Raw genomic sequence first — 21,411 nt, 5'->3', positions numbered from 1 at the left:
ACAACCTCTTAATATTAAAGTTTTAAATTTAATATATTTTTAATTTTTTTTTAAAAATTTTATTATTATATTAATTTAATTGATAAAATCATGACAGATAAAATGGACGATACCTTCAATCCGGTGATTGATTGATAATTGAAGTGTCAGCTGATATGTAAGTAGGATAAGCTTTTTATATATAATTGATAATTTTATATTTTCATGTTTATTTAATAATTTTTTTTTCTGTGCCCCTGGATATACTATTTTGATTAAGAAAAATAAAACACACACGTTCATTCGTATAAGAAAACAAACAAAAGGCAGTGCAATAGCTCCACCAAGGCGCAATGGACAGCCGAAAAGTTGTTGTTTGCGACAACGGAACCGGGGTATATCTCTTCTCTCTCGCACCTCTGCATTGGAACAGATCTTGAAAAATACGCTGAATTAGTGCAACATTTACACTCCCACGGTCTGAATGGTGTTATATTTATGAAATTACTCTTATTATTTTTTTTTATGTGAATGCAGTATGTGAAATGTGGATTTTCTGGGGAGGATTTCCCTACATCGGTCTTTCCTTGTGTAGTGGGAAGGCCAATGCTTACCGAACAAGAGTTTAAGGTAATCCAAACTTATAATCTCAGTGTTAAACCTTATTATAAGAGGTTGTCGCTGTTGTGGATATTGTTATTGCAAGGTATTATCATAATCATCATCATCATCTTTTATTATTATTATTATTATTATTTATAATGATGATGATTTTTATGATTGTGATGATCTTATAAAATTATATTGATTGGTTGTTTGTGTTGTGTTTAGGATATTGTTGTTGGCGAAAGCTGTGCAGATTTGGGACATCAGCTTGATGTATCTTATCCTATGAACAACGGGGTAGTGCAAAATTGGGATGATATGTGTCATGTATGGGATCATGCATTTTACAATGAATTGAAGGTGACTCTCTTGGGGTTTGTTTCTGAATTTTCTTCCAACTATTGTTGTTCTGTCTGTTGGTAAATCGGTTCATTTTGACAGATTAATCCTCCAGACTGCAAGATTCTACTCACCGATTCGCCTCTTAATCCTTCCCAGAATCGTGAAAAAATGGTTTGCTTACTGATTCTGTTTCCTTTGAAAAAAAAAAAAAAACAACCAGAAGAGCTAGTATATGTTATATTTAATTATTGAATTTTATCAAGGGAAAAGTTTTTTTTATGCTTATCCAATCATAAATTACTATATGTAGTAATATTATTGACTTTTATAACACTTTGTTTACAAATGGTATTTAATTTAATTTCTAATCAGTTGACAATGTAAAATCTTTATATTATCCGAGAATGAAAATTAAACTCTTAATTATAATATTGTTGTTTTATGCTATTTGGCCTGGCAGGGTGAGATGATGTTTGAGAAGTACAATTTTGCTGGAGTGAATTTACAATTCCAAGCTGTTCTGACATTATGTGCTCAAGGTGCTTATAGAGATGAGTGAAGGTTGATATTTTGGTTTTCTATTATCTCAGCCTAATTGTAGTTTACTCCCATGAGTCTTATTACACATTTTTGAAAAATACCGGCTATCTTTATAACATTTAATTATTTATAAACTGTAGTTTTATACTCTGTTATAATTACACACCATATTTAGTGAAATTACATATCATAACTTGTAAGAACTTCTTTCTGAAATAGGGAGTTTTTTCCATCAATATGTGTTCTCTGGAAAACTTGCTCTTCCTTCTCCAATAAATGCTCACTTTGTTCCCTCTTTCAGCTTGCACTTTAACATTTCTTTACTTGTCTCAGGTTTGTTTACTGGATTAGTTATTGAGTCCGGTGATGGTGTCACCCATGTGGTAATTAATTAGCTTCTACGCCACTTCATTGTTATGCTGACCACTATAATGACACTGGCTTTTGTTCCCTTTTTTTTATTTCAATTTTTTACTTCTTTTGTACATTGCCTTTGCTACAGTAAATATTTACATAATGTCAGTTTAATATAAATCTTATGATGGCAAACTTTACAAGCTTGTTTCCTTGTTGATTGTTATAACAAATCTTAGATTGAATTGGGTACAGTATCTAAATCAAACATGACAATGTCATATCTCTCTCTAAAGAGTATTATATGTTATTCTTAAGAAGAACCCAAATATTGATAAGAAATGCTGTGTTGCTTTGACAATATATTTTGCAAAGTTGGTACTGAATAAGCTTATTGGATTCTAACTTTTGAATGCGTTTCACTGTTGCATTTATGTGAATATCGTATTTCGCTACTTTCAATTCAGTGCATGAACATGATCATTAGTTTGTTTAGCTTTGTACTTATTTTTGGATTGAATTGCTAACATATAATGTAATTTTATAAATATTACTCATTGGATGAAAGCTTTAAATTCCATGGTGGATTTGTGAGCTTGTCCTTAAAATAATTTTTAAATAATGTTAAAACAGAATGGGCATTTACACTAGCGTTGGTTGATTTGAATCCTAAATATATGAATGTTGTTATTACAATGAATTTGTTGAAAAAGTCTAAGTTATAATCAGTATTACACCAATTAATGACTTTTTGTGTAACCTCATTTCTTGAAATCCACCACTCATTGAAAGCTTGTACCATTTGTAACATTGCCATAACATTTTAATTAACTAATACTCTTATGTACTCTATCAACTTAAAGTGATTTCTAAAGTTTGCTGGAAGAAACAGTAACTTTATTTACCAGACAATGGATTCCAATCTTCCAAGAGGCACCCACGTATTAAAATTGTAATAAAAAGTAAGTGCTAAGGAACCCCCAAAATAAGTATAGTCACAGTCTTAGTCCAAGCCTCAGGCTACCAGAAACCTCTCCAAATTCTCTTTACCCCCTATCCCCTCATGGTCATTAGTGTAAGCTTTTTCCCATTTCCCTCTTTGACCTTATAATCATGCTGATAGAATTGGATCAGATTGCAAGGAAATGGAAGAAATTTTATTGAGATACAACTCCCCGACCAATGGACAACATGAACAAGATGATCTTGATCTTCAGAGGAAAGAAAAGAGCTATGACCTCTACAAGAGTATTCAGAACTAACTTTCTCTGTCTTAATTTCCTAATCTGTCTGTTTCTCTCTACTGTGACAGAGTTGTGCATAGTTTATCTTGCCTCACATATTCTCCTTTAATGGGAGGTCTAACACATCTTTCATTTATCATTTGTCACATGCCCTTTTACTTTGGAACCCTTTTCTCTGCACTAAAAAACTTCTTCACTATTTCATTGATTACAATTCCTCCGTGCCTTCATTGTTGATATTAACCTAACTTCCTCCAGTCTGGACCCATCATGTTTCATTTTTCTTTCATATACATGCGTTTAGCAACTATCAGTGTATGTATACCAAACATTTAAGCCATATCCTTGAATGGATTCCACGCATTGTAGTGCCTGTTTAAACAAGGCTAAATATTGAGGATCTTATTATGTAAAGGTCCTACAACTGAGAAAGGAGAGCTAGAATCACAACTCACATAGTCGTTGGCTTTGATCCTGTTGCATGTGTGTCAGCCAATGATCTATGCAAGTAACAATGTATGATGTCTCAAAACATCCTTAATGGTTTTGCAGTTTGGAATTAATTTAAGATTGATGTAGAAAAATTATTTCAATTCTTCAAGAAAAAATCTCTTACTCTGCCTTTGGAATTTTCTTGAAACAAGACTGAATAGGTAAAATGTCGTGACTTGTGACTCATTGTGTATTTTTTTTATTGAGAATTGGGACTCCTCTTGTCTATTTCCATTTTCTGAATGATTATGAAGCGTAATATATGAGTGAAACACTATGATCACCAATCATGTACACAAGTGTTATGTTGTATGACCCATGGTTTAAGAGTGCTTAATACTAAAATATTATTATTTATATACAATCCAAAACCGTTAATCATGAAAGTTATTGTCCAGGTTCCTGTTGTTGATGGCTGTTCTTTTCCTCATATAACTAAACGAATGAATGTTGCTGGTCGACATATAACCTCCTATCTTGTTGACTTGCTTTCAAGGAGGGGGTAGGGACTAACTCCTTTCGTTTTAGTTGTAATGTCTTATGTATGCTTAAATTCTTATTAGAACACAATTTTCTGTCCTAAGGTATGCATTAAATAGGACTGCTGATTTTGAGACGGTTAGGGAAATCAAAGAGAAGCTATGCTATATAAGGTTGGCCACAAATCTCAAGCCCTACTTTGATTTCATGTGCCCTGTAATCTTTGTTGAGTAGGTACATCTTTTCCCCCCTCAGTTACGACTACAAGAGGGAATACCAGTTGGGGCTTGAGACCACCATCCTTGTTAAAAATTATACTGTAAGTTGATATTTTGCATTTGTTGAAATCTTTTTATGTCTAGTTTTGTGTAAATAATTCTAGATTTAGTATGAATTTCTGGTTAAAATGCTTTTCCTAAAGATAGAGGGACAAGAGTCATGTTATGTTGATACTTCAATCTGTTCTTCAGTGAATCTCAATTCCTATGCCTTTCAAACTTCTGGTAATTACATTCATTCTTTTTCTTCCTAAATGCATGCAAGTACTTTGTGCTATTTATTATTCTTATTATTAATGTCATTGTTGTTATCCATGTAGTGCATTTGGTTTAAAGGGTGGAAGGGGAGAGTTCTGTTGTTTGTTTTGGTCCAAGAAAAGTGTAGATAAGGGAAAATATGAGTAATGTATTGTTAATCCTATGAGCACCAGTGAAAGGGATGGGAGGTGAAATAAATTCCTAGAGCAATTCATTCAGCACAGTAAACAAAGTTGTGAACAACCTCATTCCTTTTTCCCTGCATGCTGATTTAGCCTTTTTGAATCAGCTTCCAGATGGAAGGGTCATTAAAGTAGGCACCGAAAGGTTCCAAGCTCCTGAGGTTCTTTTCACTCCGGTAGGTATTTGGTGTCCATTTTATTTATGTTTTCTATTGTTAAAGATATGTATATATTTACTTTTTGGCTATTTAGATGACGTATTTTCATTGTGCAAATCCTATGACAATCGTTATGGCAATTGTTCTTTAAGAGCATAACTAAAGTATTTTCACCATCTTTGTAATTTTAGGTGAATTACATAGCATGTAATTTTCTGGCTTATGATTGCTTTGCCTTTTCCTCATTGAACAGGAACTTATAGATGTAGAAGGTGATGGAATTGCTGACATGGTTTTTCGCTGCATTCAGGAAATGGATATTGACAATCGGATGACGGTACGATACTCCTTTTGAAATCTATTGTTGTAAATAGCTAATTATTAGAAAAATATCCTCAGTATCTTCATATTGATCGGTAGAAAATATCTCTACAATCTTCATATTCATTTCAACATATTTTTATTTTTTTATTTTAGAGAGTTTGATTATTAGAAATAGAGGTGATGAGAATGTTATTGATGTAATTGTTATCAATAAAATAATTATTTTTTTTCCTTACATAGTTCGAGTTGGTATAAGTGCTCCCAGTCTTGGGAACTCTCTGTTGCCACGTAAACAATTGCCACTGCCATTATCCACCACTGCTGCCTTTGAGGTTAGTGGTGGGTCAGAAAGGTGGACCCCATGCAGACGATCGCAATGTCAATAGTCACATTGCCAATGGAGTTGCCACGTGGCCCCACCATCGCCTTTGAGGTCAATGGTGGGCCAGAAAGGTGCAGACCACACGCCTAGCTCTGTTGAATTGCACTTGTAGCCAACATAGGGTCGTTAGGACCTCTTGAGCTTATTCCATGGGGTCGTGCCGTCTAATGTGAGTAGATTTGAGTTTTTCAATTCTTTTGACAAATGTGGTATTGTTGGAAATCTCACATTGACTAATGATATTATTAAATTGTATTAAATTGTAGTATATAAGTTAATGTAAATTTCACTTTACAAGTCGGTTTTGTGAAGTTTAGATTTAAAGTTTACTTTTTGAAATAGTATCAGAGTGTACTCTAGCAAAATTTGTTAGACTGATTGTGCCATCCGAAAGTATCATAGGCCTAATAAACTTTATTAAGATAAACTCTTATATCATGTTAAATTATAGGATATAGAAACATTGAGCTGATATCGTGTGTTAGAGACATTGTAAATGCTTTATTTATTCTAAGAAAATGAAATCAATACAATAAATAGAGAAATATGGTACCCTGTAATAATAAAGATTTGGTATCCTTTTCATATGCCTCCTCCTTATGGTTTTAAATTTGTTACCTTTATTAATAACTATTCTAAATGTAATTGGATTTGGTTGATGCTCTTAGAATAGGTAATAGGTCTTAAATTGTTTTTTATTGGAAAATTGTTGTGAGTTGTACCTATCTTTATACCTAAGACTCTAGTTTTGTCTTTTAATCTTTAATTTTTACTCTACTCATTGTATCATAATTCTATCAATATAAATGAGAATAGAACAAAGGTGATTCAAGCTCTCTAAAATATGTTATTACTTTGTGCTTATCTCAGAGTGGGTCGATCCTGCTCGGTTGGTCTTAGTCTTGTTTGGCGAATTCTCCGTCGTCGTTTGCCATTCCCCACTTCCTGATGTTGTCATCACAATTTTCTCCGGTAACCACCAAATCTGAAGCATCTCCCTAAGGGACCCCAATCGGGTGTCCAGACTGAATCAATACAACGCGCTGCCACACACTTTTTTTTATCACCGTTGCAAGGCACTTTATGTCCATGTGTCGCCTTCATCTCACTGAAGCAACGCCGCACCTCCTTCCTAGGTCTGTCGAACCTCCTTATCCTTGTTTTGACCTTTGGTTCTCCATTATATAAGTTGAAAGTACCTCGAATAAATAATTTTATACAAATATTACAAAATGTAAGTTGTTAAAGTCATACAAATTAAATAGAAATGGACAAAATGTCAAGTTTCTATGTCCAATCTTCTGAAAGACATCATCCTCTCCATCATCATCTTCATCACAATGTTGATCACCATTAAACTCTTACCAAGATGAAAATTGTGCATCCACATTAGCATCAAAAGTTATATTATGAAGATCAAGTGCATCTAGAGTTGGATCTCTTATTGATCCATCCAAGTGAACACTTTCATCTTCATATTCACCTTAAACTTGCTCAATCTTAATAATATCATCTCCCTCTTCAATTATCATTTCATCATCGGACTCAATATCATCAAATGGAAGAACAAAATTCTTTCTAATTTGTTTATTTTTCAACTTCAAGTTATGCATCACATAAACCAAATCATTAATCTTTCTACAACACCCTTAACCTATCTTCTCATGCACCTATACAACCCTCTTTTACTAGAGAATCATTAAGTCTAAAATTAGGTTCGTAGCGAAAGTGGGGGTTGAAATAATAGGCAAGGGCATGGAAAGGCCTATGAAGTTAATTATCCCACTTGCATCAATTATTTTCCAAACATCTTCATAATTACATTCAATACGAATTACAATATATTTGAAATAATTTCACAAATAAGTAATTAAATTTTGAAAGAGAAGGTATAAAACTTTCACCTTTTCTTAATATTGTTAAAATTGCAATTAATCTTATCCTTTGCATAATCCATCTTCTCATATATGAAACCCATTGTAGACTTTGTATCTGAGTCCATGAATCTTGGGACTACCATTAGAGGGGCAATAACTTTGAGGCATGTGGACACATTCTTCCAAAATCGACTATTTAATACCACATTTTCAACTTTTCTCCCCTCCTATGATGTTCCAAACTTGCTTGTTTTCCATTATTCAAAGCTAACATGGTCAATAATGATGCTTTCAATTCATGAAGGCAAGCTAGAGTCAAATAAGCCATGACAAATCTAGTTATACCCGACCCTATCAAGTCTCTTCCTTTTGTGAACTTATTCAACATGCTTATTAACATTGTTTTTCCATGAATATAACTAGTGATTTTTCTTCCCTTCTTGATAGTAATTTGATGGACTTTGAAATTCTTTTCAAAATCTCCAAAGATCAAATCAATGCAATGGGCAGCACATGAGGTCCAATACAATTGCTCCATTTTTTGCATCTTCCTTGAAATTTGCAGCATTTCAAGAAGTTACAAAACACCTATTTTTTTTTCCACCCGTTGGACATAATTGTGCAACCTAAATTCTTAAAGGATTAAATCAGTTTTGTCCACTGCTTGCTTCAAGAGCTTCTCTCTAACACCATGATAAGAAGGGGTTTATAGCCAACTCCATATTTCCCCATCATTTCACACATTTTTTCCAAAAACTGAATTTTATTTCATTAAATGGAATAACGGTTGTATAAAAAAATTCAACAATTTCCATCAACTTCTTCTTTATAGTTTTTTTAATCATTTGACTCATAGTTGCTTTAACTCCCCGTACTACCAACTATTTCTTTTCCTTTAAAACCAAACATGCTTTGTCTTTCTTCAACCCCCTTACTTTTTCACGGTCTTCACCAATTATATCAAACCTTCTTTTCTTCAATGAAGCTTCCTTAGCTTTTGCAACAACTTTTATCATCAAAATTTTGATTTCTTCTAAAAAGGAAGCACAAGGTTCATAATCCTCCCTAGTTCCAACAAGATGATGCTTGAATCTAAATATTCCTCCATCACAATCTTTGAACAATAATTACATTTCACTTTTTAATTACTTCGTTAATATTTATCCGTGCTTCCATCCAATATTTGACCTATTTTAATAGATGAGGATGCAGTTTGATTGCCCTCAGTTGAATTTGATCTACTCTCAGTCTTACCTAACAAAAACATGATTTTAAAAAACATAATTCAAAAGCCCTAATCTAATCTTTTTCCTGCCCTAATTTTCCTCTAATAAAAAAATGGCTTAATTACTTTTTTGGTACCTATATTAAGGGGGCAAAAGTCACTTTGGTGTACAGGTTTTAAAAAAGTTCACTTTTGTCCCACTATTTTTTTTAAAATGATGCAATTTGGTCCCTTCTATTAAATTGACTTAAACCTCGTTAAGTGGATGATGATAAGGCACATAGAGTGGCACAATGATTTACACATGTCTCCACGTGTAATTTGGATTGTATTCTAACATCCTTTTCTTCCCTCCATCCATTCTCCCCCATCAGAGCCTCTTCTCCTTCACCCAAATAAAATGCATTTCACAAACCTCAAACCCCATTAACCTAACTTCTCAAAACCTTAAACCCTTTTCTCTACCCTTTCGTCAAACCCACCTGCATCGCATTAGTAGCCATTGCTTTTTTCTTCATGTGCCTCCACCCTCCCCCTTTGCATTGGCGCTTCCACATGCCCCTTCGCCACCTTCCTTCACGTAAAATATTCTTCCTGATAACATGGTTGCATCAGAAACTCTCTTTGACGAGAGAGTTGCCGAAGGGCAATCAAGCGATGACGTCCTGAAGCTTAATTCCCTCATGCGAAGTGTCAGCGAAATCGATGAAGCACTCCTTGCCCTGGACCGTCTAATCAAACTCGAATAAGAGGAGCTTGAGTACTCATTTGTGAAGGTGCACCTGCGCCTTGTCAACAACAATAACAAACTCATTGTGAAGGGGTTTGAGGACTTGTTGCAGAGGGATTCATTCCTCGTGGAGATGTATTGATGCCTGTTAATGCTAATTTCGAAGACGAAGTGGCCGAACATGGAGCTTTTGAAGAAAATTGAAGAGGGTGTAGGATTGCGTAAAGCAAGAGAGGGATTCTATTGTGAGAGACTTTAAGTTGTTGATTGCACATATAAAGGTTATCAATGGGAATTTATCGGTTGCGTTGAAGGTTATCTATTTTCCAAATCATGTTTTAATCAATTTGTATTGTGGTCTGACAATTCTTTTTTTGTCTTTTTGATGCACCTTTTGAGAGGTGTAGGAGTTTGAATTCCTTACATGAACCACAACATTCATATAGGATACTCACTGTAGAGTCCACGTTTACATCATTGTGCCACATTATCACCCACTTAACACTATTAAAGCCAATCTAACAAAAAGGACCAAATTGCATCATTTGAAAAGAACCGTGGGACCAAAGTGAACTTTTTAAAAGTTTGTACACCATAGTGACTTTTGCCCCTTAATATAGGGCCAAAAAAGTTAATTAAGCCTAAAACAATTCATCTTACCTATTGGCTGACAGAGCACAACCACAACAACATAGACCACCACCTTAGACAATAATGCACCACCAAAGCAGACAATGACGCACCACCATGCAGTGGCGGCATAATGAATGATCAGAACCATGTCACACTACAACAACATTACGTGACATCGTAGGATGTCACATGGAGTACAACAGACACTGACAAACAACAAGAACGATGGTGCAGATAATAGAGACGACCATGAAGACAAAACCCTTGCAAGCAACGATGGAGAAACACGAATTAGGTGAGTTTTGAAAGAAAACCCTTTGAACTCATCAACTTGATTGTAGACTTGCAAGTTTAGTTGAGTTCACCAAATTTGCTTCCGAATGAACTTGTCCAAGGAAAGTAGAAATATAAATGTTTGTTTGATAACCATGTCTATTTCTTTTCTGTTGGTCTCCTCTAACTGAAATGTCTTTTGGACTTGCTCTCTCATTCTCTTGAACTCCTACCATTGCTTTTGGAAAATTGAATGAAAAAAATTGTCTCTCTTGGTTTTCCTCAGTTGAACTTTACTTTCTTGGCCAAGGTTTCCAAAATGACCTTGAACAAGATAGAAGTAATGTGCCTTCCGAACAAGTTGAACAGCCGTAGAAAATTGATTTTCAACTATGTTATTGTGGTAATATGTGTTTAGTTGGGAACGTGCAACTCTTTATGGATAAAAGGCTCAAATATTTTTGCAAATGATATTCAACGCCTTTTATGACTATGCTAATAGGCTATTCTCTCTCAAACAAATAATTTACAACATGATGTCTTTTATGAGTGAAGATCAATCTTCTGTTGAAGAATTGAAGATGTTCTTGGAGGTTAAGTCATTAGACGAGATTAAGAAAAAGCAGGACAAATCTATATGGTTATGATCGTCCGTACCATGCATCCAACTTTTGAACATATTAGAGATAAACTTTTAACATATCACAACACGACTCCTTTGGGTTCCAACTCTTCGAAGCAGGAATGTTCAAGAACCTACAAAATCTTCTAACATGGTTTCTACACGAGGAAGAGGACGTGGCAGTAAGGGACATCCTCAATACACATACTGTAAGAGAATGATTCACATTCAAGAAAACTACTTCTCTTGACATGGCTTTCTTGAGAAGGAAACCAATATCTCTAAAGCTTAAGTTGCTAAGCTCAAATTCTCTAATGAAGAATACCAAGAATATTTGAGGTTGAAATCTAATAGCTTGGCACACTCATCTACAAATCCCAACTTGTTAACAACATGCATCTCACAATCAGTGGAAAGTCAAAGTCAACAAATAATTGACTTAGGTGCTTCAGATCACATTTCTAGCAATACCTCGTTGTTCTCATCCCCTTCTTTTCCCAAAAATCCTCATTTCATAACCTTATCCAATGGTTCTAGAGTTTCCTTTAAGGGAATTGGTCAAGTTTCCCTTTCTTCTTCTTTAAATCTAAAGTTTGTTCTTTTTGTTCCTGCCTATCCTTTCAATATTATTTCTTTTAAGTTAATTAACCTAGTCTTTAAATTGTTCAATAACCTTTGATGTTAATTATTTTGTTATGCATGAACATGGTTTAGGGCTATTGCTTGGAGAAGGACATGAATCTAGACTATTTTGGAACTAGTTCAATTGTTTCTTGATTTGCATTCCCATCTCCTAAGCTTTTAGATGATCGGTTGGTTCATCCTCACTTGTCAAAATTAAAGAAAATGGTCCTCAATACACTTTTTAAGAAAATTAAAACTTCATAGTTAAAAGTTTAAGTTTGTTTGAGTCTTTATAAGTGTTTTTCTTGTTTGTCTTGTTTATGTTTTGTTATCATCATACTTCCATTTTGGTTTAGCTTTCTTTCTTTAAACTTTTCTCGTTTGTCTTTAAGATTTTCTTAAGGTTTTGCTGGAGTTCTTTCTATGAGCAAGTGATAAGAGCTTTGACCTTTTTCACTTGAATTGTTGCTTCCAAGTGTATATACCCTTTGGAAAAATTGCAAAACCTTTCTTGAGTGAAGTTAACATTTTTTCATCCTTTACTAAATAGCCGAGTGATAAACGTGAGTGAGTGTATTAAATTGTTGTTTTTCACTAATTGTTTGCTTTCATTTGTGCAAATCATGACTCAATTGTCTTTGGGAGAATCTTCAAAATCGCTATCCCCTCAAAAGGCACGTCTTTTGGGGGAGCTTGAGGATACAAGAGGAGCTTGGCCCACAAGGAAGAGAAAATGCGACAACTAGTGGAAAGAATGCAAAGGCTAGAGGATACTCAAGAGAGACAAGCTAGAGAAAGTAGGCGGGAGCCTAGAAGAACCACAAGACATTACATTCGCTATGGAACCACAAGACCTTTTTCACTTGAATTGTTGCTTCCAAGTGTATATACCCTTTGGAAAAATTGCAAAACCTTTCTTGAGTGAAGTTAACATTTTTTCATCCTTTACTAAATAGCCGAGTGATAAACGTGAGTGAGTGTATTATTGTTGTTTTTCACTAATTATTTGCTTTCATTTGTGCAAATCATGACTCAATTGTCTTTGGGAGAATCTTCAAAACCGCTATCTCCTCAAAAGGCACGTCTTTTGGGGGAGCTTGAGGATACAAGAGGAGCTTGGCCCACAAGGAAGAGAAAATGCGACAACTAGTGGAAAGAATGCAAAGGCTAGAGGATACTCAAGAGAGACAAGCTAGAGAAAGTAGGCGGGAGCCTAGAAGAACCACAAGACATTACATTCGCTATGGAAGTCAAGAAGAAGAATGGAGAGTGCAGAATTATCAAGCTAGGCACCATCATCAACACTAACCAAAGAATTCTTTTCCTTTTGTAAAGTTACCTAGTTTTAGTGGGGAAAGTGACCCTAATGTGTACTTAGGATGGGAAGCTAAGATAAAACAAATTTTTAATGTGTATGAGGTCGAAAAGGACAAAAAAAGTTAGCTTCCCTAGAATTTTTAGACTGTGTCATGCAATGGTGGCATCAAATTGTAATGGACATTAGGGTAAACAAGATGTCAGTCGTGGTCTCTTGGAATGATTTAAAGTTATGCATGCGCGTGCGATTTGTTCCTCCTAATTATAGTAAGGAACTCTTGTTGAAGCTCCAACGGCTTCATCAAGGATCTAGGAGTGTAGACGAGTATTTTAAAGATTTAGAAGTAACTTTGACAAAGCTTTCAAGGATTTTGGGAGTTGGCTAGTGCATGATATCTGAACTTTTTTAGGATTCATCTAAACTCCCTCTCTCGAAATTTCATGCCCTAGATACTGCACTTCCTGTTTACCAAACTCGCATTTTTTGTAATTTGCGTAAAATTGGTGATGTTTGAGAGTTTTTAAAACCTGTTTCAAATGTACCATATGTTCCTCTCATGTGTTGTTTATATCATAATATCATAAAAAAAACACAAACTTCCTCAAGTAAGAATGAAGAATGTTATTCATGTTGCATTGAAAAGTAGCATGTGCATTAGTTAGTCCAAACGGCATAACTAGTGATTCATAATGTCCATGGTGAGTACGAAAAGCAGTCTTCTGTATGTCAGCTTCGTGCATACGAATGGTGATAGCTAGCTCGCAAGTCCACCTTGGAGAAGTAATGTGCCCCATACAATTCGTCCAACAATTCCTCTATTATCGGAATCAAAAATTTATTCGAAATGGTTGCCTTATTCAAGGCCCTATAGTCCACAAAAAACCTCCAACTGCCATCCTTCTTTTTTACTAGAATCATAAAACTTGAATAAGGGTTGTTGTTGGGTCTGAGCTTCCAAAGACTCACAAGATAAGACTAGGAGAAGGAGAACAAATCTCTCTCAATTTGAGAAGAGTAACTTTACTTCAATTTCAATCTAATGTGTCTTTAGAAAAGCCAAACTCCTCTTTATATAGAATAGAGGGTCGGTCATGAAGAGGCAAGGTAAATGAAAAGGCATTGCAAATGCCGCCCCTCCAAGTCACTCCCATTCTAGAAAATGTGACTTTTCTACTACTTCCCTTTTATGTTCTATCATAAATCTATTCTAAAGATATTACAAAAAAATATATTAATTGGGCTTGGGCCTCTTTTGAGATGACTAATAAGAAGAACTTCAAATGTTGTGGGCCTTGTCCATTTCTTCTATTGATGAAGTCTTTATTTGCTTGTTGAGATGATCCTTCAAGTTTAGCATTCTTGGTCATCTTTATGTATTTTTGGGTCACATCAAAATGTTTGGTTTCTTAAAAAAAGCCCCTCACATTCTTTCAACAGATCATTCAATTCTATTGTAACTCTCAGGCTGGTCTGTACTTGGCTGGTCAGCGCTCTCTATTCCCCATAAAAGGGACACCACTTCGATCTCATTCTTGTTTTTTAAAGCTTTAAGAGTCACTAAAGTCCTAGATAACTTATGGTCTCCTCTAATTTGCACCTTTTGACCGTTAATGCAAAAATACATTGTCAACATTTCCCAATTGACTTTAACATCACCCAAAGTTGCCAACCATGGTACTCCCAATATCACATCCACCCCTCCTAGCTCGAATAGGAAAAAGGTCACTTTGAGCATATAATTTCCCAGTGTCACCTCCACATCTTGACAACACCCACTCGCTCTTTTCTTATGGCCATCACCTAACCTCATGTTATACGATGTTGTGGACTCAATTGGTAATCCCAATTGGCTAAACCAACTCGGCAGATATGAAGTTGTGACAAACCCCATTATCAATCAACACCAATGTTATTCTTCCCTTCACTTTCCCATGTAACTTCACAGTGTTGGGTTGTGTTAGACCCGCAACAGAAAAAATGGATAAATCCATCTATTGACACTCCCTTTCCTCTTCTTCATCCTCTAGACTCTCCTCAATCTGCCCCAATATACCTTGATCCACCTCTGCGGGGACTCCCTCGTCTTCTGCGCAGATGATTACCCACGAATTCTTTTTAGAACAACGATGCCTTGAACCATACGCCCCTCCATAGTGGAAACATCTTCCCTCTTCCCTTCGTCGCACATATTCGGGATAGGAAGGGTCTTGGACCCCTTATTTCTTGAACCTTCTCCCGCAACTCCTCTTGGTCGAACCTCTTTGCTTGAGTTGAAGAACTCATTTCTTGCATTACTAGCCAAGCTAGACGAAACCTGCCCACTATTTCCCCTATACACTTCTGTGCAGGTTGTTATTCCCGTACCTCTTTGATAACGTCCATAGGAAGCATTATTCCTATACCCATTGCTACCCCTTTTTTCTTCCCTAAAGGATTCCTCCACATCCAATGCAATTTCCATGGCTCTCATTAATTCCTTGGGATCATGGGGTCTAATTTGGTTGCGAATCTTGGACCATAACCCAGAAAAGAATATCCAGTAGTTGTTCATCTCCTGTTTGCGGTGCTTGTGATAGTAAAAACTCAAATAACTGAATGTATTCATCAACTTTTCCATTTTGTTTGATCTTTGCTAGTTTCTCAAAAACAAAAATCCTTTCCTTTCCACCGAACCTCCTATTTAGCGCCATTGAAAACACTTCCCAAGAAAAGGGTTCTTGGAATTCTTTCTCCAAAAACTGAATCAAGGACTGACGCTTCCTTCCATATTGATGAAGGCCAATTTTAATCTTTCCTTGGCTGACACATTCTGCACCTCAAAGAATTTTTCTGCTCTGGCCAACCATACCATTGGATCCACACCCTCAAAGATCGGTGATTCCACCTTCCTAGACTACGGTTTCAACTCTCCTTCATCCTCCGTATCAAACTTGGTACCCTGTCTTAAACGCTCTTCCCTCCTTTCATTGCCATTCACCAAACTCTTTCCCCCTCAAACATTATGTCCCCTTTCTTGATATCCCGCAACCTTTCTTTTATTTCTTTGAAGTCCAACATGCCTTCCTTCAACCCAATAATGTTTGCTCTCATTTCCAAAATCCATCTTCCTCGTTCGTTGGCCAACTTCTCCAATGTGGTCGTCCTCTAATGTGGTCGTCCTCTGTTCCATCCTTTCTTCCTCCCTCTTTGTTTTTAAGTCAGACCAAATTGATAAGTTCCCAAAAAGAAAGACGAAGACTCTCTCAAAGAACCAAGTTAAAAAAAAAAGAATAACTTGTTTTTTATTCCACCACTATTACAAACACTCAACAAAATACAAAGAAAAATAGTTCCTTTCACACAGGTATTATCCTGTCACCACTTTACACATGCAATCAACTAACCTCTCCCATACCAGGTTGGTCTTTATTTAAAGACAACCCGTAACTAATTCACTAACCCTCTTTTATTTTTAAATTTCCTTATATGATACACCCTCCATATACTATCCTTATTTTCTTGCCTAACAACTACCTTGTTATAACTTCAAACCTGGGCCAGTCTTATATGAAATTTTTTATGTCCTCCGTTATTTCCTATATCACTACAAGAAAATCATAAAATAAAAACCAATTTTTAGAGACCAAAATAATTAGTTGTAATAGTAACTAAAATAGAGATCATTTTAAAAATTAAAAAAAATGGTTTCTAAATTAGTTTCTATTATTGTTAAATAGTTTCTAAATTGCTATCTAATTAACAACCAAAGTTTTAACTACCAATTATTTAGTTTCTAAATTTGGTAACAAAAAACTTGGTTGCTAATTAGATACTAATTTTGAAACTATTTAACAATAATAGAAACTAATTTAGAAACCAAATTGTTTTTTAGTTTCTAAAATGGTTTCTAATTTAGTTACTATTGCAATTAATTATTTTGGTCTCTAAACATTAGTTTCTATTTCATGGTTTTCTTGTAGTGTATTAGTGTCAAGTGCATTTTCTGCCTCATTTATTCTTTTGGTTCTCAACACTAAGAAACTCTTTGGCTGGAATGAAATTTACTGTACCTTGCACTGTATAAAAGTTGAGGTCCAAAGTATGACTCAATTTTAGTTGGGGCTATTATTTTGTTGAAAAATATTTTTTTTTCTCTATGTCTTCACCATTACACCTTTCTGCCTTCTCAACTGAGCAAGTCCTCTTTGTATTAATATTTTTATTTGACATCAGATCTCTATCTACATGGTCATATTTGTCATATTTGTATTGAGTCATGGGTCATGACTAAATTGCATCGTTATTGGCCACCAGTCCAAATAATTATCATTAAAAATATTCCTTTAAGTGAAGAAATTACATTTATGAATAGAACCACTGCAGCTCTAGTGGGTCTTGCACACTCTCCATAATTTATTCACAACACTCCTGTCTCTGATATTCTATTTTGAAAATGTCATGCAATTTATTTATGCTGTAAAGTTTTGTCTTGCAGCTATATCAAAGCATAACTTTAAGTGGAGGGAGCACCATGTATCCTGGATTATCAAGCCGGTAATTTGTCATTTCTTCTTTACCTTGGTTCTAATTGTCTCTTGTATATTGAATGTTTTAGTTATTATTATTACTTTTAAATAAGTATTTGCAACTTATATTATTATGTGTCTTGTAATGGATCATTATCTCCTTTAGCTGTTTCGGCGGGTGCAACAGTCTCCACTCTTGCTGTATACATATCCTTTTAACTTTAACTACACTGTGTGTGTTACATTTGAGTTAAAAACCAAAGCTTTTCTTTCTGAAAAGTTCAAGAGTTCAAGTATTATGTAATATATGTCCACACATGTATTACATGACACTAATCTCAATCCTTAAGTATGTTTTTCTGCTAGATCCATGGTAGTGATAATTAGATGTAATGTAAGTGACAGGTAATGTCATGTCTGTGTGGATACATATTTGTGAATGCCTTTTGTCCATTTTTCTGAATATTTAAAGGGCCTTCTAGTGCAACATATCTGTGTGGATACATATTTGTGAATGCCTCTAGTCCATTTTTCTGAATATTTAAAGTGCCTCCTATGCATCATATCTGTGAGGATACATATTTGTAAATGCCTTTAGTCCATTTTTCAGAATATTTAAAGTGCCTCCTAGTGCATTTTTCTTTGGCTGAAAGTATCTTCTAGAATTCTATATTGATCTTTTAAGAACAAATAAAAGCAGATTCCTTCTCTTGTTGATGTGAAAAATTGTGTAGGCAGTAAGCAAAATTATGGAATTACTTTTCTTGATCTCAAAAAGAAACAATACATGGGTATTTAAAGGAAAAACAAAATCCTAATAAAAGAAATAGATTTCATGAAAGAAAGACTAATTCAGGAGCAAATTTACCAAATTAACTCGTAATCTGAATCCCTTAATTTTAGGATTGTTTTACAAACAAATCTATATTTAAATAGTCAATTTAGTATAATTTTAGGATTTTTTTACAAACAAATCCATATCTAGCATTGGATAAATATTCAATTCAGTATAATAAGTATTGACATATTTTTTTTTAATAGAATAAAAAAAATAGTTCTACAACAATTTAGACTACTTCAATCTTCCAAACTCTTTTAGTTCAAATTCTTGGAATAATCTTTGTTTCACTTCTTCCTTCTCTTTTTCATCATTCTTAATTACTATAATATCATCAACGTAAACTGAGGACTGTTGCCCCTCTTTAGTATGATCTCTTTGACTTTGTTTGTAGCCAAATCCCTTCATAGCTTTTGTGAATATTTCAACCCAAGCTCTAGGGGTTGTTTTGGTCCATAGAGCCTTTCGCATTCTGCACACCTTATTTTTTTTTTCTGTCTCCTTCAAACCCATGTAGAATATTAATGTAAATTTGTTCTTCTTAATCTCCACGAAGAAAGACATTTTTAACATGAAATTGTAGAAGTTTCCAATTGAAGGGATAACTAAGGACAAGAATCCTTAGAGTATTCATTTTAACAACTAGTGCAAAAGTCTTGTGGTGTATCCCTTGACAAGGAACCTCGTTTTGTACCTTTCAATAAACTCATTAGTATTATATTTAATATCCATCTGCAGTCAACAATATTATTTTCTTTGGGTTTGTCAACAATTTCCCAAAGTGCTATTTTTTCCCAATGCTTTGATCTCCACTTCATGACATCCGTTTGAGGATTTCTTTAATACCAATAAATACATTCTTGTTTCTTTGGTTAGTGTTTCTAGATTCTAATCTGATCCCAGATCCATCATCTGTTTCTTTATATTGTGTTTCGAAGTTAAAGTTGGTAAATCTATATTCTTCCTCCATCCCATTTTTCAGACTGGAAAAGGAAATACTTGATCGTTATCTTGATGTTGTCTTGAAGGGTAACAAAGATGGATTGAAGGTAAGCTTAGGCATGTTCTTTTCTTTTGCTTCTGCAAGTGTTTTCAATGTAGCATGTGTATTATTGAATTCGGCCGAGTTATTGTTCCCGTATTCTCATGTTTTATGTTGTGATGGTGATCAGAAATTACGACTAAGAATAGACGATCCACCACATAGGAAGCATATGGTGTACCTTGGCGGCGCTGTACTTGCAGGAATAATGAAGGTTTGAGTTAGCTGTTAACTTTTTGGTTTTTCTCAAATAATAGGCTTATGTGCTATGAAGCTCAAATACTTCTATCGGTGTTCGATACTCGTATCAGACACCGATACTCGTATGACACCTGTAGCACGTATCCGTGAAGTGTCTAAATTAAAAAGTATTTGTTAGATTTTTGACAATTCTAGTATGATTCTAACACAATTTTAAAAAGGAAAAATACATTAATTTTCTAAAAATTCAAACTTTATAAATTGTTATTATGATTAAAAATAAGAAACAAATCCTTGTGAACACATTCATGAAAAATATTTTCTGCTCCAAAAAATAATCTAGAACATACTTGTGCGCGTAAATTTTTATTGCCAATTTATATAATTCATAATTATATAATATATAGATTTGTGTCCTCATGTCCTACATTTTAGAGATTTTACGTATCTCCGTATCAGTGTCCGTGTCAGTGTTTGTACTACATAGTTTATGTGTCCATGCAGATGTGATGAGTGTTGGCATATTTTAATATCAGGATACACCAGGGTCTTGGATTAGTAGGGAAAATTATCAAGAAGAAGGAATTGCTGTTTTCAGCAACTTTCGCCAGGCATGACAGTGAGGTCCGTGATCACTCTGAAAACGGGAGATTATTTTGGAAAGCAAAAGTGATGAATATTCAAAGTTATTACGTTAAATGCTGATGGCCTTTTATAGGTGTCCCTGTGGCTACTGAAGGCTAGCTGCGAATTCTTGTATCTTTTTTTTGTAACAAGAATTGTTGCAACTATGTGGCATAATGTTGAACAAAGAATACATTGTAAATTTTGTAATGGTTCCTTGTTCGTTTTACTTTGTTGAGAAAACTTGTATACGGATGACTTTACACATCTATGTCGGAAATAATCAACTAATGCATTAATATTATCTAGCTGTGGAGAATATTGGAGCTTTGTGTGTGCATGGCATTAAGGAATGCGTTTCACCAACGTAGTCCACATATGTTTCAATAAAATAGGTTTCGCTTTTAAGTTGTTTGTCCTGAGTTTTATTCAATTTATAATTGTCTCTCAAAGTATCAAGTGTAAATTTGTCTTGAAGTCTTAAGATATTAATTTGTTTCCAAGAGTTTGCTTGGAATGACTTGGCTTTAAATTTTAAGAATTAAAATCTATGAAGCTCGGACACTCTTCTTAAATGACATGTCGGACACCGACACTCATATGACACATGTAGGTCACATGTTCGTTAAGTGTCCAATTCAAAAAGTATTTGTTAGATTTCTGACAATTTTATTACGATTCTAACACAATTTTAAGAAGGAAAAATACATTAATTTTAAAAAAAATTAAACTTTATTGTATAAATTGTTATTATAATTATAAAAATAAGAAACAAATATTTGTAAACCAGTCATGAAAAACATCTTTCTGCTTCAAAAAATAATTTGGAACATATTTGTGCACAAGCCAATTTATATAATTCATAATTATATAATATATTGAAACAGTGTCCCGTGTCCTACATTTTAGCGATTTTACGTATCTCTGTGTTTGTGTTCGTGTCGTATCAGTGTGCTACATAGATTAAAACCAACTTTAAGTTTCGTGGCATAGTTTTAAATTTTTAAATTTTAGTACTAAATTTTAAATTGAAATTCCATAACTTACACAATTGATGAGTTGGTTTGGTGTCGTTTGTGGTTTATTGATAATGATGGGGTTTGAGTGACAAGTGAGGGAAAGTGAGGGAAATGTAGATACAGATAATAAAAATTGTGATAGTGAAAGTTAATTATGATTGGAGTTCAATCATGACATTAAATTGTTGAAAAATAAGATTTTAAATTTAAATTTTAAAAGATAAATCCATGTGAACATAGAATCCGCATCAATAATGGAAA

General features: G+C 34.4%; 1 protein-coding gene and 2 pseudogenes across 3 annotated transcripts; all 3 read left to right on the top strand.

Annotated features, from left to right (window-relative positions):
• Positions 1 to 210: 210 nt before the first annotated feature.
• Positions 211 to 20,535, top strand: LOC137813422 (actin-related protein 2). Of its 3 annotated transcripts, none has more exons than XM_068615666.2 (15): positions 211 to 374; positions 517 to 609; positions 811 to 945; positions 1,027 to 1,098; positions 1,388 to 1,466; positions 1,801 to 1,850; positions 3,956 to 4,059; positions 4,142 to 4,210; positions 4,293 to 4,356; positions 4,863 to 4,931; positions 5,167 to 5,250; positions 17,396 to 17,454; positions 19,247 to 19,313; positions 19,437 to 19,520; positions 20,044 to 20,535. In XM_068615666.2, the coding sequence occupies exons 1-15, from the start codon at positions 333 to 335 to the stop codon at positions 20,122 to 20,124; spliced, it is 1,152 nt and encodes a 383-aa protein (XP_068471767.1). In that variant the 5' UTR covers positions 211 to 332; the 3' UTR covers positions 20,125 to 20,535. The 3 variants fall into 3 exon arrangements, with proteins under 3 accessions (XP_068471767.1, XP_090155870.1, XP_090155873.1); XM_090299747.1 differs by having other exon boundaries at positions 271 to 374; positions 1,388 to 1,488; XM_090299744.1 differs by lacking the exons at positions 17,396 to 17,454; positions 19,247 to 19,313; positions 19,437 to 19,520; positions 20,044 to 20,535 and adding an exon at positions 5,478 to 5,914.
• On the top strand, positions 9,022 to 9,977 carry LOC150029500 (uncharacterized; annotated as a pseudogene).
• On the top strand, positions 10,692 to 11,803 carry LOC150029499 (uncharacterized; annotated as a pseudogene).
• Positions 20,536 to 21,411: the final 876 nt, after the last annotated feature.

The sequence above is a fragment of the Phaseolus vulgaris genome, chromosome 1 (genome assembly GCF_051622355.1).
Source record: "Phaseolus vulgaris cultivar YP4 chromosome 1, ASM5162235v1, whole genome shotgun sequence".
NCBI classification, from domain to species: domain Eukaryota; kingdom Viridiplantae; phylum Streptophyta; class Magnoliopsida; order Fabales; family Fabaceae; genus Phaseolus; species Phaseolus vulgaris.
Note: the sequence above shows the minus strand (reverse complement) of the source record. Positions and strands in the feature narration are given on the sequence as shown.

Excerpts from the sequence above, each read along its gene's own strand:
- LOC137813422 (XM_068615666.2), top strand. The coding sequence starts at position 333 with ATGGACAGCCGAAAAGTTGTTGTTTGCGACAACGGAACCGGG. Across the intron at positions 1,467-1,800 it reads TCTGACATTATGTGCTCAAG|GTTTGTTTACTGGATTAGTT; the intron begins GTGCTTATAGAG and ends TACTTGTCTCAG. Across the intron at positions 4,060-4,141 it reads GACTTGCTTTCAAGGAGGGG|GTATGCATTAAATAGGACTG; the intron begins GTAGGGACTAAC and ends TTCTGTCCTAAG.